Here is an 18294-nt window from a genome sequence, read left to right as displayed (position 1 = left end):
GTTCCACATTAGCATGTATGTTTTAAACTGTTTGTCCCTTATTGCAAAATTGTACTCAAATGTGTTGTGAAGTGAAATTGTCTGTTAATTGTGTTATAGTGGGAGGATTGTGGTCTTTCCATTTTGTAGCAATTAAATGTTTTACTGTCAGGAGTATATGGCATATTATATGACGAAATTTAGGTGGTGGTTCTGTGGCGCTCCTGCGGCTCCAGTCGCCACACAGTATTGTACCTTATTTTAGGTGCGATATTCACCTTGGGTAAGGAGGGGGTTAATCACCAGTGTTCCACATTTACACTTTACAAACAGCTTAGGAGCCTTCTCACTGGGGAGGAGCTGGAATAGGGTAGGCAGGGGCTTGGCCATCACGAAGCATAGGAATTTCCTTGTCACTAGGATAACCACCTGGGGGGCTGGTTCCACTGGGGTGCCGTAGGGGGTAGGAACAGGGGTTCTCAGTTTACTCACTCAGTCCAGGCAATAACCACAACAACAGCTTGTAAACCAGAATTCTGAGCACCACTGCAGCAGGTAGAGAGCACGCTTGGGTCGGTGCCCTTGGTGTTGCTGTTGGTCTGTGGCCCTATCCTTGGCACCATTTTCCTCTATTGGACCCGTTGGTATAAAACTCTCCGGGTCCCGCTCACCCGTGTGGCTAATGGTGTGAGCCTGCTCTCAGGGTTCACGTGTAGGATTTCTTTGGACTGTATTGGGAAAGTCCTATCCCATCGGTGCGCTAGTACCCAGATTTTGGAGCGGGTTGGGGAAGACACTTGAAGTCTTCACCCTGTCGGTTAAATTATTGGAACGCGTGAAGCTACTTTCCAGCCTGGGGTCCATGTAGCCCGTCGTGCCCTGGCCCCTGCCCGGTGATAGCTCAGGGGCGCCGGTTGCCCTCCTCGGCTGTCCGTGTCCCCTGACACTATCCCCTGCGACCGGGGTTCCAGCTCCTACCAAGCCCAGACCAACGTCTGCCACCTAGTACACAGGAGCTCTCCTCCGTGGCCTCTCCTCTCGAGAGCCAAGACTCCACGTCCTCTCCAGGACTCTCCTCTCAGCTCCACTCTACCAGCTCCACTCCCCAGCTCCACTGTCACTTTCCTCACTTCTCCCTCACCAACCCCCCATGTGGGCAGCCCTATTCCCTTCAGGCCCCCCAATGGTGAGTCTGGTAGGTTAAAGCGGGAAGTGTTCCTAGGATTTTTGATTGGACCAGTTGTTGCAATACCAATGGACCGGGACCCTTTAACCAAGGAAGGTGGATACTATGCAGAAGGGCAGGTTGCACAATACCCTGTGACGATCTGATAGGCCAGGGCATCACACCAGCACCCATGAGCGATTATTTTCTCAGCCCTAGTCAGACCGAGAAAACAATCACAGCATGTTGCGATTGTAATGTGAGACTTTTTCTCTCGCACCCATTCAAGTCTATGGGGCGAGAGAAAAATCGCACTGCACTCGCGGTACACCGGTTTACCACGAGTGCAGGGCGAGAATGGCAATAGCCGGCTACGGAGGAGAGAGGGAGATAAATCCTTCCCTGCCTTCCACAGCTCCAGCCCACCCCTCCTCAGCGCCAGCCCGCCCCTCGCAGCTGAGGTCCGCTCGCACGATCGGACCTCAGTCGCATGGACACTCGCATGACACTCGGCTCTGCTGTACTGCCAGCATGAGCCCCACCCCCAAAACACCAGAAAAAATGTCTTCCTTCCTTCACCCCTCCAAATACAGATTTAAAAATTGACCAGAGGGGCGTGTCCTGGCTATGGAGGAGTGAGGACGTGTTTGTCTCAGCTCCTTCCACCGGACTACATTACTGACAATTAAACCAGCCCAAGAGCCTGGAAGAAAAGGATATGCAGCGCAGGAGAAGGGAGAGCTCCCAGGGGCCCAGCAGAGGAGCGTCACGGACAGAGGAGAAGGGAATTAGAGGCTTCCTTACCGGGCCGAAGCAGAGGACAGCACTGCAGACATCTCCCAAGATGGAGAGGCAGGGGAAGCCCCAGCAGCAGCAGAGACAGAGGGAGGAAACCACCCGGGCAGCGGAGGAGAGGCAGCTGATAACCCCAGACAGCCAGTATACAAGTTCTCAGGTACAGGGGATCCCTGGAGCAGGGAGCATGGGTACAACCCCCACCATTGCTGATTGCAGACCTGCAGTGGGGAGGCCTCAGGAGGGGGGAGAGGTGCCCTTACCCCTGTCACAGAAGGAGGACAATAATAAATCTCAAGCAGAGGCTGTTAATGCTGCAAATGGGGAACAGGGCCCTGCTAGTGGAAATCTCCTATCTTCAGTGAGACACAGCCTGAGTCAAAGTCTGTATGATATGGAAATGCAAGCAGAGTTAGAGCCTGCCACAAGTACAATAAGATCACACGAACCAGGAGTGCTGACAGAACTTAATGAAATCCGGGCACAGATCTCTTCTATGCCAACCAAAGAAGATATGGAGACATATATAGCAAGGCTGGAACAGGCATACCGCACAGAGCTGTCGGCCCTGAGGGGGGAGGTGGAAAGAGTGGACACTCAGAACCAAATACAGGCAGCTAAAATACAGAATATAGAAGACACCACTCAGGCACAAGGGGCCATTTTGGATCAACACTCCCGCCAAATACAATATATGGTGGAAGCAATGGACGATGCTGAAAACAGGGGCCGGAGAAACAATTTAAGGGTCCGGGGTTTACCAGAGTCTGTTGAACCTAAGGATCTCCAGAGAGCCCTCCAAGTGATGTTTAATGAGATCCTGGGTGAACCATCAAGCCAACCCCTGGAGCTAGACAGAGTGCATAGAGCGCTTGGCCCTAGACCTACACAGAATGACAGACCTCGAGATGTAATTTGCAGGGTCCACCGTTATGTCCTTAAAGTGGCCATCCTGTTTAAGTTGCGCAGTGGAATTTCACCAGCATATGAGGGGAGCCAAGTCCAGATTCTGCAGGACTTATCCCGTTTCACTTTACAAAGAAGGAGAGCACTGAAACCTCTCCTGGACATGCTCCGTTCGTATGAGTTTCAATACAGCTGGGGATTTCCTTTCCGCCTGCAGGTCCGACACGCGGGAAGAATGCATGTTCTTAGGAACCCGACTGATATGCCATCGTTTGCTGCAGCCCTGGACATTCCGTTGGTGCCTATAGAGGAATGGCCGGTGTTTCCAATGGGGGTATGGGGTGCTGCCTCAGATGGTGATCGGATGCGTTGCCCTCGAAGAGGAAGACCAGTCTGATGTTTAAGGAGTTATTGGTTTATAAACAAAAATTCATTGGGTTGTTTCTCAATAGAATGTACCTCCCAATTTTGCTATAATTTTTTTGCCAGGGGGATTAAGTCTTTCTGATTATGAGGGGGGTGGTTCCCTCCCACCTTCCTGGAAGAGGGGGCGGGGGGCACCCCCTTACGGTGTATAGCACAATATTCTCTCTAGACCTTGTGTCCTCACATTATATAGGGCTCTGGCTGACAAACTAAGTTGAATAATTGCTTATTGTTAGTCCGGGGCAGGGGGCTCCTTTGTAGAAAGTTCCCTCCCTGATTAGGATAACACGCCATAAAGGAGTGGCGTAGTCTCACCATACCTAGGTTAGACAGTTTGGTATTCTCTTATACCTATACAGTTACTTTTAGTCTTTTTAGACCCGACATTAGGGTCTTGTTGTGACCTTGCAAGCGGGAGGCACTTTGACCTCCTTGCCTTTGGTTTCTACTGCTTTGTTGGTAGTTTCTTTTGTATTCTCGACCTTCTTACCTCTTCTCTTTTATTTCCTCTTCTCTTTCCCTGCTCTTCCTATCCTACTTGCCTGCACATCTCTCTCTCTCTCCCTAATCCCCGAACCTATCCCTAGAGTCCCCACCGTTCCTCCGCATTGGAATGACGCAGATTAATTGGGGTTCACTAAATGTGAGGGGACTTAATGTCCCGCAAAAACGCTCCCAGATATTTTTTGACATGCACAAAAAAAGAGTCCATATACTATTGATCCAAGAAACACATTTTAAAACGGGCCACCTCCCCATCTTTAGAGACAGATATTACACTAACTGGGTCCACAGTTCCAACCCAGAGTCAAAATCCAAGGGAGTGTCCATAGGCATCCATAAGTCCCTAGTGCACACAGTTCTAGATACACGGGTGGACACGGAGGGAAGATTTATATTCCTGAAAATTAATGTTAACTCATCCATCTTTACCATTGTCAATTGGTATCTACCGAATAGAGATCCGGCGACGACCTGCTCCTCTCTCCTGTCATCACTGGATGAATTCGCAGAAGGGACCGTGATCGTGGGCGGTGATTTAAACTTCACTTTGGACCCTAAGGTAGACACAACGTCGGGACATAACTTTCTCTCAATAAGGAAACTAACGAAGGTTAAACGTTGTATACAGGAACTCAGATTAGTGGATGCATGGAGAACACTACACCCAGTAGACCGTGACTACACATATTTTTCCCCGGCTCACTCTTCGTACAGCCGCATAGACCTATTCCTTGTAAGTCAGAAGGCCCTGACATGGCAGATACAGGCCTCTATAGGCAGTATCTCTTGGTCAGATCATGCCCCCATATTTTTGAGCCTCACTATGCCGGATGGGCCTGGGAGGCCGTGGTCTTGGCGGTTGAATGATAGTCTGCTGAGGGACCAGGGATGCTTGAAAGACCTGCAGAACACAATAGATGAATTCTTGGAGATACACTCAGGAGACACTACTACCCTACCTGTTCAATGGGAGACACTAAAGTGTGTGTTGAGAGGGATTCTGATCAAACATGGGGCTAGGATTAAGAGGGAGAGAGCCCAAACCATTCTGTCTCTACTTCAGAATATTTCAGACCTAGAGAAGATCCATAAGCAGACATTATCCCCGGTGACACTGACAGAGCTAATTAAAAACAGAGAGGAACTTAAATCCATTCTGGACCGACAATACGAGCGCCACAGGAATAGACTAAAAAGATTTATGTATGAATATGCGGATAAATGTGGCAGACCACTAGCTAGGTTATTACATCCGAGGGGGGACCCCAGTCACATCCCTACGATCAAAAAATCGGACGGCCTTTTGACTCAGAACCCAATCCACATAGCGGAGCAGTTTCAAAAATATTATAGTGACCTTTACAACATAAGGGGCAAATTTGGGGATATGCCACAACAAGCTTTGGAGACTAAAATAAATGATTACATACTTAAAACAGCCCTGCCGACTATACCCAATACTGAGGTTGAAAACCTAGAAGCAGACTTTACAGAGACAGAAGTGGCATCTATTATCAGGGATTCTCCCTCAGGCAAAAGCCCAGGTCCGGACGGGTTTACCCCTAAGTTCTATAAAATTTTTCAGACTCAGTTATCCCCGTTCATGACCAAAGTATTTAACTCCATATCTGAAAACTCCCAGTGGGTAGCGCAGTCTCTTGAAGCACACATATGTGTTATCCCCAAACCGGGAAAGGACCACTTGCTGGTTACAAATTACAGACCCATCTCACTGATTAATTTAGATTTGAAATTTTTCTCTAAAGCACTTGCCAACAGACTTGCCCTGTCCCTGCCTGGGATAATACATACGGACCAGGTGGGATTTGTAAAAGGCCGGGAGGCACGGGACAACACCAACAAATTGTTCCTCCTGATGGCTCGGTCGAGGGCTCAGTCTCTCCCCATGTGTTTACTTTCAGTGGACGCGGAGAAGGCCTTCGACCGGGTCAGTTGGAGCTTTATGATGGCAGCCTTGAGACAGGTGGGTTTGGGTCAGAAATTTTTGGGTAGAATTGCGTCCCTGTATACGAGACCCTCAGCAAAAGTGAGGACAAATGGGTTTCTATCATCATCCTTTCTGGTCCACAATGGAACGAGACAGGGATGTCCACTGTCGCCCCTCTTATACGTCATAGTCATGGAGCACCTTGCGGTCGCCCTGAGAAACAACACAAGCATCCACGGGATAGAGGCGGGTGGGGAGAACCGTAAGCTGGCTCTATTCGCGGATGACCTTCTCATGTTCATTTCCCAACCACAGATATCCTTCCCGTCATTGCTCAAGGAGTTTGAAGAGTTTGGCAACTTAAGCAACTTCAAAGTAAATTTTTCCAAATCAGAGGCCATGAACGTGACTTTATCGGCAGAAGACCTTGCGAGAGTATCACAAAACTTCCCTTTTAAGTGGCAACCGTCAGTTTTAAAATATCTGGGAGTTATGGTACCTAGGGATCCAGCAAAAATTGTACATCACAATTTTTTCCCATTATTAGAAAGGACAATCAGGGACTTAAAGAAATATGACAAAAAGAGATTGACGTGGTTTGGGCGTATAAACGCGATAAAAATGGATGTGTTACCGAGGTTCCTGTTTCGGACAATACCCATACAGCTACCGCTAAGTTACTTCTCCAGGATCCGGACAGCCTTGTCTGGGTTTGTCTGGGGGAACAGGAGACCCCGAACAGGAATTAAAACTCTGACCAGACACAAAAGTGACGGGGGGCGGGGCTCCCAAATTTTCAGTTATATTACAAGGCAGCTATCCTAACGAGATTACTGGACTGGCATTTTCATGGTAATTCGAAACAATGGGTGGTGATTGAACAGGATGTGCTGGGAACTCCCTTACATTTACTTCCATGGTTAGAGAAAGAAAGTAGGATCCAGATAGCGAAAGGAATGGAGTTCAAGTGGACAGCGATGGGGATGTGGGATGGAGAGATAAAAAAGGGATCTCTCTCTCAGGAGCAGGGCCCACTTACCCCCGTATTCGGTAATAAGAAGTTCCCCCCAGGACTCCACTCCCATAGATTCGGGGGATTTACTCGGGCGGATGATACTCGTTTTTGTCACGTGCTCCAGGGACACACCCTACCAACTTATACTTCCATGCAGGCCACACGGAGAGAGATTTCCTGGATGGAATATATGCAGTTGAAATCTTTCCTCTCGTACCAGGACAGGGAGAGAAGGATGAGGACACCCCCTACTCCTTTTGAGAAAATATTTTTACAGGGGTCATCACCTGGACATGGCATCTCACTCATTTATAAAATGCTGAACCAGAGAAATAGGGTGGATAAACCTCACTTTGTCTGTAGGTGGGGAGAGGAACTGGGAGAGGATATTCCAGAGGACGATTGGAGCAGAGCGTACCTGTGGACCCACAAGCTTTCCTTGGCGTGCGCCGCTCAAGAGAAAAGTTATAAAATTCTCACAGGGTGGTACCATTACCCGACTAAATTACATGCTATATTTCCCTCTGTGTCTGATGTGTGCTGGAGGTGTGGCACAGACACAGGTACAATGCTACACATATGGTGGAGCTGTACTAAGCTTCAACCCTTTTGGGACTCAGTGTTCTACCTGTACAAAAAGATGAGCGGAGGTGAAATAGAAAAATCCCCCCAGGTTGCTCTTCTTTCTATGCTCCCAGGAGCTATTAAAACACAAAAAAGGGACATGTTGCGATTTTGCCTGGCGGCTGCCCGTATGATTATCCCACGATTTTGGAAACAGACTAGATGCCCTACGGTGCTGGATTGGTTGGAGGAGATGACAAACCTCCAGAGAATGGAGGAGCTGACAGCAGAACTAAATGGGAACACAGAAAAATTTACTACAGTTTGGAGACCATGGATTATGTTCATGGAGTCCCCAGAGTTTGTGGAGAGTTTGGCGAGCTTTTTGAACTGAGAAACGGTGGGGAGTCTCGTTCCTTCCCCCCCCCCTTTTTTCTTTTCTTTTCTTGCTTTCCCCCCTCTCCCACCTTCTCTCTAATTTCCTCTTCTTTATGCTTGTATCTTTCCTCTTCTTTCTTTCTTTTCTGAACATTAATCTGCATTTTTCTAGTTTCATTTTTTATATAAAAAGATTTATCAATAATTCATAAGACAATAGACACACAAGGAGAATGAGTATATTAGGATACGGGAAGTCAAAAGAAGTGGGAATTCTGACCTATAATTTATAAGTGGTTGTATGGTAATAGCACAAAGATAATTTGAAGAATTCCAAGAAATTTAGTAATGTAACAATTTCTGCATGCTATCCCGGCATTGAGAAAATTATGTTTATGTATTGTAATTACACAAATGATATGTTGGTATGTTGACAACAGTTTCATCAATAAAACAGATTTGAAATAAAAATTGACCAGAGAGTTTGATGTAACCCAAAATGGTACCAATGAAAAGTGGATACGCGTTATTATCACCACATTATATGCACCCTGTGCTCTTAAGGGGTGGGATGTAAAATAACTTATCCATAAAGATATAAATAAATCTACTATTACTACTCGCACATGATGGTGAATGGTTTTGTTTATTGCTGGTAAATGTGCTTTTAGGTTCTTCTCTGCCACTAGTCGTGTGAGCTCCACTGAGGGAAAAGGACTACAAATTGCCATTTTCTTGTTATGTTTATCTATTGGCACTCAGGAGAGGAAAAACCCCCTTTGGGGGAAACCTCTAGGGAACCATGGCCTAAGGATAAGTGCCCTTCCCTGGGGGCACAAGGCAACATGTTGTCTAGTAGTGCTGGTCCACGGTCATATTATTGACTCCTGGTAGGATTGTCATGGTCTACAGCTCCATGGTCTAAGGATAAGTGCCCTTCCCTGGGGGCACAAGGCAACATGTTGTCTAGTAGTGCTGGTCCACGGTCATATTATTGACTCCTGGTAGGATTGTCATGGTCTACAGCTCCATGGCCTAAGGATAAGTGCCCTTCCCTGGGGGCACAAGACAACATGTTGTCTAGTAGTGCTGGTCCACGGTCATATTATTGACTCCTGGTAGGATTGTCATGGTCTTCAGCTCCATGGTCTAAGGATAAGTGCCTTTCCCTGGGGGCACAAGGCAACATGTTGTCTAGTAGTGCTGGTTCACGGTCACATTATTGACTCATGGTAGGATTTTCATGGTCTCCAGCTTCTTCTTCTATTTAGACACTGCAGATGCAGCAACAACTCCTAGCCCTGATTATCGCAGGGCGTAGGAGTGGATATGGCTACACTGCAGGTCGCAGCCCTCAGGACACTCCTAGTGCTGGTGGAATAGGAACGGGTGAACAGCGGTTCTCAGAGCTGTTTTATCCTCCTCCGCATCCTGTGGAAGGCGTCCTTCTCATTACTGCCAAATGTCCTGCCGGGATATAAAATAGGTTAGAAAGAATCCGTATATCGTAATAAGACACATGAATTGGGACTATCCTAAAGCGATAGCATGTAAGCGGCAGACAGTAGGAGGCTTCCATATTACACTCTACTAACAGATTCATAATATAAGAGATGGGCCTTGAAAAGTCCCCCATCCCCATCCCATTTACACTGACTCACCTGCGATGGGGTTTTACAGGTCTTCAATTAGATCTTACAGGTTTTGGTATTTATTTTATGATCTTCCATCCGTCATTGGCAAATGTAAATCCACAGAACAGTTTTTGACCTGTTTCGGCTAATGGTGGATTGTTGATTTCAGTGAAGGACAGGACATCTTTCATTGTATCAGATGTCATCACTGGTGGCTGCGGAAAGAAGATGCAAGAGTGAGAATGTTTATAAAGAAGAAACAACAGAAATGTACTACTGCCACCATCTTCTCTGGGTCATTTACTTACAGGGGGTAGCTGCAATGAAGGACACGCTGTTGCTTCCTCTATATCTGTCCAGTTCATCTCCATAAAGAATGGATGATCTTTTATGTTGTCCACAAATTTCTGCCGACTTTCTGGGTCCTTATCCAAGAGCTGGGAACATAAAATGAAGATGATTATTCAGTCTCCAGTCGTTCTCCATTGTGTATTTCATTACATATATCTGCTGTATTACTGAGATATGTCTTTATACTCACCCCCTTAATGATGGCTTTGACTTGGGGATCAATTTTTCTTGGGAATACAGGATCATTATCAATTATTGCTTTAATGGTGGTCTTATCAGTTTTACCTCGACAGAATGGATGTCTGCCAGTAGCCATCTCGTATATCACCACACCAGCAGAGAACCAGTCCACTGCCGTGTTGTAGGGCTTCTCTTGAAGAATCTGTGAAGACATGTAAAAAACAATAAGAAGATTGTCCAGGCAGCAGAAGACATGGAGATGTCCAGCCTTGTACACAGTGATCACTCAGGGACATGTAGACGATTCCTCACCTCAGGAGCCATGTATAAACGAGTCCCGGCCCAACCTGCAGTCTTTGTGTCGCCAAAGATGTCCATCACGGCAACACCGAAATCAGCGATCTTCAAGTGACCGGTGCTGTCCAGTAAAATGTTTTCTGGTTTTATGTCTCTGGAAAGAGTTTAAAAAAATACCATAATGTAATTCTTATATTAGCCTGGCTGATAACGTATTAGGGCCTGAGATATCAAGTGTCTACAGGCAGTATTAGGATGACGGTATAAGAGATTATATACCAAGTCTACACAGAAGAAGACGTGCTGCACCTACCTGTGTATGATGCCTCTGGAGTGGAGATACTGCAGCCCACAGATCAGCTCAGCGGCAAGAAATCTAATGAGAAAAAAAAACAACAGAAAATCATCAACATTCAACATTTCACCAACTAAACTAAGAGAGGAATAATGACGTAAAGCCAGATGAGCCTTACAACCATCATCTTATATATCCATGTTCTATCTTACCTGGTGGCTGCAATGGGAAATGGGGCATTGGTTGACATGATGCCTCGAAGGTCTCCTCTGCTGAGATATTCCATGACATAGCATAAGTAGTCCTGTGATAAAGCAGGGGAGATAATAGGTGTTACTGGTATAGTCTAGATATGAGGCACTGGTGGTAATGTTATAATACATGTAATATTATGGTAGTGACCTAGAACAACATTGCACACAGATGGCCATATGGACAGGCATTCATAGGATATATAGAAGACTCAGAGCTGTTAGATTGTGAGCCTCGTACATAGTTACATAGGTTGAAAAAAGACCTAGGTTCATCTAGTTCAACCTTCCTCCGCCAATTATACATTTTGTTGCTAAATCATTTGTAACCAACAATGTTGTGTGTACTGAGGAAATAATCTAGCCAATTTTTAAAAGTTGTTCTAGTGTCAGCCATTGCTACCTCTTGTGGTAGGGCATTCCACAGTCTGACTGCTCTAACTGTAAACAACCCTTTCTTATTTAGCTGCTGGAATCTCCTTCCTTCTACTTGCAGTGATTGCCCCCTGGTCCTTAGTATTGTCTTTGGAAGTCATAAGTCATGTTACAGTACTTTGAATTTATACATATAAATGAGATCGCCTCTGAGACGTCTTTTTTTCTACGTTAAACAAATCTAACTTTTCCGCCTCTCATCATATGTTTGGCCTCCATTCCTTGTAATAATCTAGTTGCTGTCTTTGAACAGACTAACTTCTGAACATCCTTTTTAATATGTGGAGCCCAACACTGAATCCCATATTCCAGATTTGGCCTTACAAGTGATATACATTATATAGGGGTAACTATAGAGGGGTAACTATAGGAGTAATTATGGAGGGATTACCTGGGACTGGAAGGTGGAAAAAGCCCGAGTAAAGAATGGACTCTCCTTAGTCATCTCTAGGACCTGTCGTTCTGTCAGGATCCTGTCTCTTGATTTGTAAAGTAGGCGCATCTTCTTCACCATCTTCACTGCCACTTGTTGTTGGGAGGCCTGGTGTGTGGCCAACATGACCTGGAGGATACAGAGCATTAGAACTGGAGGAAAGGTCTGTCCTGCCATGATATGTGACGAGAAGATGTGAAGCAGTGATGTTCCTAGAGTCATATTACTGCTCCACATCACACACATGAGGAAGACGTCACCACAATTCCTAATACTTACTTTACCAGATGCGCCCTCTCCAAGGATTTTATGGAAGGTGAAGCTCTCCAGTCCAGTCACAATGATGGGGGATTCAGCTGCGGTTGTCCCTGATGGAGAGAGGAGAAATAAGATGTAATATTCCTATATAATGCTAATGTGGCCTCCTATAGCAATTACAACATGGGGTAGAACAATATTAGGAAGTATCAAAGAGAAAGGTCACAAAAATCATAATAGGTGGGGTTTTGTAAAGGTTCACAATCCCATTAATTACTACACTCGGGGGCTATTGGCTCTCGGGGTCTTAGGGGTACTTTGCGCACTACGACATAAAATCCTTTTTGATACAATTAACGAGCGCAAAAGCGTCGTAATCGTATCATCGGTGTAGCGTCCGACATTTTCATAATTTCGCTGCAGCGACGGTACAATGTTGTTCCTCGTTCCTGCAGCAGCACACATCGCTGTGTGAGAAGCCGCAGGAGCGAGGAACATCAGCTTACCTGCTTGACCGCGGCTCACGCCGGCTATGCGGAAGGACGAAGGTGGGCGGGATGTTTACGTCCCGCTCATCTCCGCCCCTTCGCTTCTATTGGCCGCCTGCCGTGTGACATCGCTGTGACGCCGCACGATCCGCCTCCTTAGGAAGGAGGCGGGTCGCCGGCCAGAGCGACGTCGCAGGGCAGGTAAGTCCATGTGAATCTGCCGTAGCGATAATGTTCGCTACGGCAGCTATCACAAGATATCGCTGCTGCGACGGGGGCGGGGACTATCACACTCGGCATCGCATGCATCGGCTTGCGATGTCGTAGTGTGCAAAGTACCCCTTTGATCTGCACTCACCTGAAAGCTGTTCAGTGTCAGCTTTGGGGGACACGCTGGGTCCATCATCAGCTTTGTCCCCCATCGTTTCTCCCCTTTTCTTTTTGCTCTCAATACTCTCCTGTATCGGGCTTCCAGGTCTCTTTGAAGCCTTGATTAGGCTTTGGTTGATGCCATCTTTTTCATCCTCTGATATTTCTATTCTCCTTTTTTTTGGCACCTCATCTACGCTCTCTCTCTTTCTCTTCCTCAAACTCTCCATATTCAGCTCAGGTTCAGCTTTGGGGGACCCGCTGGATTCATCATCAGCTTTTTCCCCCATCGCTTCTTCCCTTTTCCTCTTGCTCTCGATACTCTCCTGTATCGGGCTTCCAGGTCTTTTTGGAGCCTTGATAAGGCTTTGGTTGATGCCATCTTTTTCACCCTCTGATGTTTCTATTTTCCTTTTTTTTGGCACCTCATCTCTTCCCTCTCTCTTTCTCTTTCTCTTCCTCAAACTCTCCATATTCAGCTCCATAGATGAAATTCTGGGCTGAGGAAGGTCCTGTCCACCTCTAGAGCGCTCCCGGATGGCTCCTGGAACTACTCCTGTAACAGGCCTTCTATTATTCGGTCTTATAATTTATATAACACCAAAATTTGCTAAGCGCAAATAAAAATCGCCTTCACCCACTAAGTGATGAATACAAATGGACGATATTCAGGCTGCAGCGACATTCTGATGACTGTTCTATGACATCACAAAGGGATCAGATTCTAAAGGTCACATGACATCACAAAGGGACCAATGCTAAAGGTCACATGACATCACAAAGGGACCAATGCTAAAGGTTAAGTGACATCACCGAGAGACCAGTGACATCGTTTGTCGCTACAGGTGAACTTGCAGTAGAATATCTGTGTCTGCCTCCAGCTTCTCTCTCTCCATAGAACTATGTGAGCACCAACTGTCAACTCCTAGCTCAGTAATGGCAAAATCTCTACACACTGGACTCAAATTCATCACAGAGTTTTTGCCAGAGTTTTGATGTAAAAATTCTTAAAATGTCACAAATGTTTTAAGCAACTTAAGAGTTGTGACATCGGTAACAATGTGTTACCGATGCTGCAGCGATAGTCCCGCCCCCGTCGCACGTGCAATATCTAGTGAAAGCTGCCGTAGCGATTATTATCGCTACGGCAGTTTCACACGCACATACCTGCCGTGCGACGTCCCTCTGGCCGGCGACCCGCCTCCTTCCTAAGGAGGCGGGTCGTGCGGCGTCACAGCGACGTCACATGGCAGGCGGCCAATTGAAGTGGAGGGGCGGAGATGAGCAGGATGTAAACATCCCGCCCACCTCCGTCCTTCTCATTGCAGCCGGGAGGCAGGTAAGGTGATATTCCTCGCTCCTGCGGCTTTACACACAGCGATGTGTGCTGCCGCAGGAGCGAGGAACAACATCGCACCTGTCGCTGCAGCGGCATTATGGAAATGTCGGAGGCTGCAGCGATGATACGATAACGACGCTTTTGCGCTCGTTCATCGTATCATCTAGGATTTACACACTACGACATCGCAAGTGACGCCGGATGTGCGTCACTTTCGATTTGACCCCACCGACATCGCACCTGCGATGTCGTAGTGTGCAAAGCCGCCCTTAGTTCCACAAATATTTTGTGATTATTTTTTTTTTATGTCCAGGTAAGAGGAATGTGGACAGAGCTTGGGCAGAATGGTGCATGCTCATGGCTGTCCGACAAATTTATCATAACGTACTTGAAAAAATGGCAATTTTTATATATTTTTTTTGCTACAAATGTACTCCAGTCACTGACTGGAGTATATTCCTGGCAGCACACATAGCAGTTGTAAGGTACGGCAAATGCAATGAAAGGTGCACGCCTCTTATTGAATTTGGTGCATCTTACTTCAGTGCACTGTGGGCCACTGAGTGTAAATTACAGTGGGGAAAAAAGTATTTAGTCATCAATTGTGCAAGTTCTCCCATTTAAAAAGATGAGAGAGGCCTGTAATTGACATCATAGGTGACCACAACTATGAGAGACAAATGGAGAAAACAAATCCAGAAAATCACCCTGTCTGCTTTGGCAATATTTTTTTACAAATTATCGTGGAAAATAAGTATTTAGTCACCTAAAAACATGCAAAATGTATGTGTCTCGCAGACCTGTAACATCTTTTATAAGAGGCTCCTCTGTCCTCCACTCATTACCTGTAGTAATGGCTCTTGTTTGAATTTATTATCAGTATAAAATACACCTGTCCCCAATCTCAAACAGTCACATTCCAAACTCCTCTATGGTGAAGACCAAAGAGCTGTTGAAGGACGCCAGAAACAAAATTGTAGCCCTGCACCAGGTTGGGAAGACTGAATCTGCAATAGGCAAGCAGCTTGGTGTGATTAAATCAACTGTGGAAGCAATAATAAGAAAATGGAAGACATACAAGACCACTGATAATCTTGCTCGATCTGGGGCTCCACGCAAGATTTCACTCCGTGGGGTCAAAATGATCACAGGAACGGTGAGTATAAATCCCAGAACCACACAGGAGGACCTAGTGAATGACCTGCATAGAGGTGGGACCACCGTAAGAAAGGCTATCATCAGTAACACACTACTCTGCCAGGAACTCAGGTCCTGCAGTGCCAGACGTGTTCCCGTGCTTAAGCCAGTACATGTCTGGGCCCTTTTGGTTTGCTAGAGAGTATTTGGATTATCCAAAAGAGTTTTGGGAAAATGCCATGTGGTCTGATGCAACCAAAGTAGAACTGTTTAGTAGAAACACAACTCGTCATGTTTGGAGGAGACAGAATGCTGAGTTGCATCCAAAGAACACCATACCTACTGTGAAGCATGGGGGTGGCAACATCATGCTTTGGGGCTGTTTCTCTGCAAAGAGACCATGGCGACTAATCCGTGTACATGAAAGAATGAATGGGGCCATGTATCGTGAGAGTTTGAGTACAAACCTCCTTCCATCAGCAAGGGCATTGAAGATGAAATGTGGCTGGGTCTTTCAGCATGAGAATGATCCCAAGCACACCACCAGAGCAACGAAGGAGTGGCTTTGTAAGAAGCATATGAAGGTCCTGGAGTGGCCTAGCTAGTCACCAGATCTCAACCCCATAGAAAACCTTTGGAGGGAGTTGAAAGTCCGTGTTGCCCAGCGACAGCCCCAAAACATCACTGCTCTAGAGGAGATCTGCATAGAGGAATGGGCCAACATACCACCAACAGTGTGTGCCAACCTTGTGAAGACTTACTGAAAACGTTTGACCGCTATCATTGCCAACAAAGGATATATAACAAAATATTTAGATGAACTTTTTTTATTGACCAAATACTTATTTTCCACCATCATTTTCAAATAAAATCTTGCCAAATAAGGCTTAGGGGCGATTTGATTACAATGTACAAATATATGATTTTTACACACAGGCCTGTGACGGGGACAAGAGGTCATCCACTACAATTAGAGGAAAAGAGGTTTAATCATAGACACAGATTCTTTACTGTAAGAACAGTGAGACTATGGAACTCGCTGCCTCATATTGCTGTAATGGTTGATTCATTACTAAAATGTAAGAGAGGCCTGGATTCTGTGATGGGGCGTTGATCCAGGGATCTAGTCTGATTGCCGTACATGGAGTCAGGAGGGAATTTTTTCCCCTAATGTGGAGCTTACTATCTGGTGTTAAGGTAAACACTTAACCGGGGTTCACTCGTTGCTTACTACCTTATGCTAATTAATGTTGGATCGAGTGCCTCCTTGAAAAATGACATCAGATACGCACAGTCGGATATTCATCTTTCATCGATCGAGGTTGACCCATAACTGAGTTTATTTCAACTGAAACATGCCCTGATATAACCTAGGAAAGGGGCATGGTCGGCTTTACAGTAGGCATGCCTGGGTGTGTTCATTGGTCCGTGGGTTGAACAATGTGTTAGTCCATGAGCTGATTGGTGGGCGTCATCGTAGGCAGGTCTATGATGTCATCTGAGTGGATCTGCGGTGATGCTGATGGGCAGGTCAATGACATAGTCTGTGATGATGCTGATGGGCAGGTCTATGATGTCGTCGGGGCCATCTTGGGTTCTGGGAAGACAGACTGGCTTATGTATGGAGAATCAATTTCATTGAACACACTTCTCACAGTCCTGTATGTCCAGAGGTTAATTAAGTATTTGATTTAATGGCTCTCCTCAACAGTCCCCCCTAAATACTTTATTAAACTTCTGACTCTCCCATGGTCCTCTAACACATGAGCCTATATGCGTATCTGCCACCCTTTTTATGCTGTCTGTTAGATGAACAATGCAAACCCTTTGCTCTCTTCCGTGACCAATTCTAGGTATATCAGGAGGTATATAGGAGCGCGCTACCCGCGTCCTTGGGGCTTTCCTACCTGCATCGCCTCAGTTCCCCACCTGAATACACATAATTGTATCACAGCACTAATGAGTATCTTCTTGTCTTGCTTCCGTATTCCATGACCAGGAGATTTTTTACAAGTTTTTCTCTTACACATAGATCCAATTACCTTCAGTAACATAGAGTAGCACTGTGACGCCCTGGCCTATCAGGTTGTCACAGGGTATTGTGCAAACTGCCCTTCTGCACAGTATCCATTCCTCCTTGGTTATGGATCCTGGTCCTTGGGTGTTGCTAACATTTTAGCCAGTCAAAACCCTAGGAATACTTTGCACTGTACCCACCAGACACACCATTGGGGGTTCTGAACGGAATAGGGCCGCCCACATGGGATGTTGGTAGGGGAAAGTGAGAAAGTGACAGGAGAAGTAAAAAAAGAGTAGAAGGAGAAGGAGGTGGAAGGTGACTCTCTGTGAGGGCGAGGTCACCGGTCCGGAGCAGGGCTCCTGAAGTTACTAGGTGGCAGACGTTGGTCTGGGCCTGGTAGGAGCTGGAACCCCAGTCGCAGGGGATCGCGTCAAGGAGGGCAGATGGGGTACGTGGACCCTAGGCCGGGAAGAAGCTTCACGCATCCCGGTAATTTACCTGATGGGGGTGAAGACCTCAAGATTCATCCCCAACCCGCTCCAAAATCGGGGTACTATCGCACCAATGGGATAGGACTTTCCCAAATTACAGTCCAAAGAAATCCTACGCGTGAACCCTGAGAGCAAGGTCACTCCGTTAGCCATATGGGTGAGCGGGACCCGAATAGTTCCAAACTTGAGGGTCCAATAGGGAGAAGGTGCCACGGAAAAGGCCACAGGCTAACAGCAACACCAAGGGCACAGATCCACGCGTGCTCCCTCCCTGCTTTAGCGGTGCTCAGAATTCTGGTTTACAAGCTGTCGGTGTGATTATTCCTGGACTGAGTGAGTATGCTGAAAAACCCTTTTCGTCTTTCCAACGGCACCCTATCACCAGCACCAACGGGCCCTGGGGACAAACCCTCTACCCATGGAGGGTTAACACATCTTGCTGCTACAACACCGCCACCGGGCTCCCCCTTCCCCAACAGTAGCGGTGGTATTACACATTACCACGCACCGTGGGTGGCGTCACGAACTTCTAACTCCCCTGTATATACCCCCTTCTCCAATCTTGAGTGTCCGCGCAAACCCCCGGGTCTGGAGCCCCCTCGAGCCACCGTGGCTCCGGATCCGAGCGGCTTGGCC

The 18294-nt window shown here is 46.6% G+C and overlaps 1 protein-coding gene across 1 annotated transcript; it reads right to left on the bottom strand.

Annotated features, from left to right (window-relative positions):
* Window positions 1–8742: 8742 nt before the first annotated feature.
* On the bottom strand, window positions 8743–13217 carry LOC142282874 (protein kinase C delta type-like). Its single transcript, XM_075333061.1, has 10 exons — window positions 12661–13217; window positions 11836–11924; window positions 11515–11685; window positions 10650–10741; window positions 10456–10518; window positions 10158–10296; window positions 9856–10047; window positions 9623–9751; window positions 9342–9529; window positions 8743–9147 (listed from the first exon to the last, which is right to left on the bottom strand). Exons 1-9 carry the CDS (start codon window positions 13154–13156, stop codon window positions 9392–9394), a joined length of 1509 nt encoding a protein of 502 aa, XP_075189176.1. The 5' UTR covers window positions 13157–13217; the 3' UTR covers window positions 8743–9147; window positions 9342–9391.
* Window positions 13218–18294: the final 5077 nt, after the last annotated feature.

The sequence above is a fragment of the Anomaloglossus baeobatrachus genome, chromosome 2 (assembly GCF_048569485.1).
Source record: "Anomaloglossus baeobatrachus isolate aAnoBae1 chromosome 2, aAnoBae1.hap1, whole genome shotgun sequence".
NCBI classification, from domain to species: domain Eukaryota; kingdom Metazoa; phylum Chordata; class Amphibia; order Anura; family Aromobatidae; genus Anomaloglossus; species Anomaloglossus baeobatrachus.
Note: the sequence above shows the minus strand (reverse complement) of the source record. Positions and strands in the feature narration are given on the sequence as shown.

Bases quoted from the DNA above. Each gene is read 5' to 3' on its own strand.
- LOC142282874 (XM_075333061.1), bottom strand. From the start codon at position 13,156: ATGGAGCTGAATATGGAGAGTTTGAGGAAGAGAAAGAGAAAGAGAGAG. The intron at 10,519-10,649 runs GTAAGATAGAAC...TTTTCTCATTAG, and splicing joins TTTCCCATTGCAGCCACCAG to ATTTCTTGCCGCTGAGCTGA. The intron at 10,297-10,455 runs GTAGGTGCAGCA...AACTCTTTCCAG, and splicing joins TCCAGAGGCATCATACACAG to AGACATAAAACCAGAAAACA.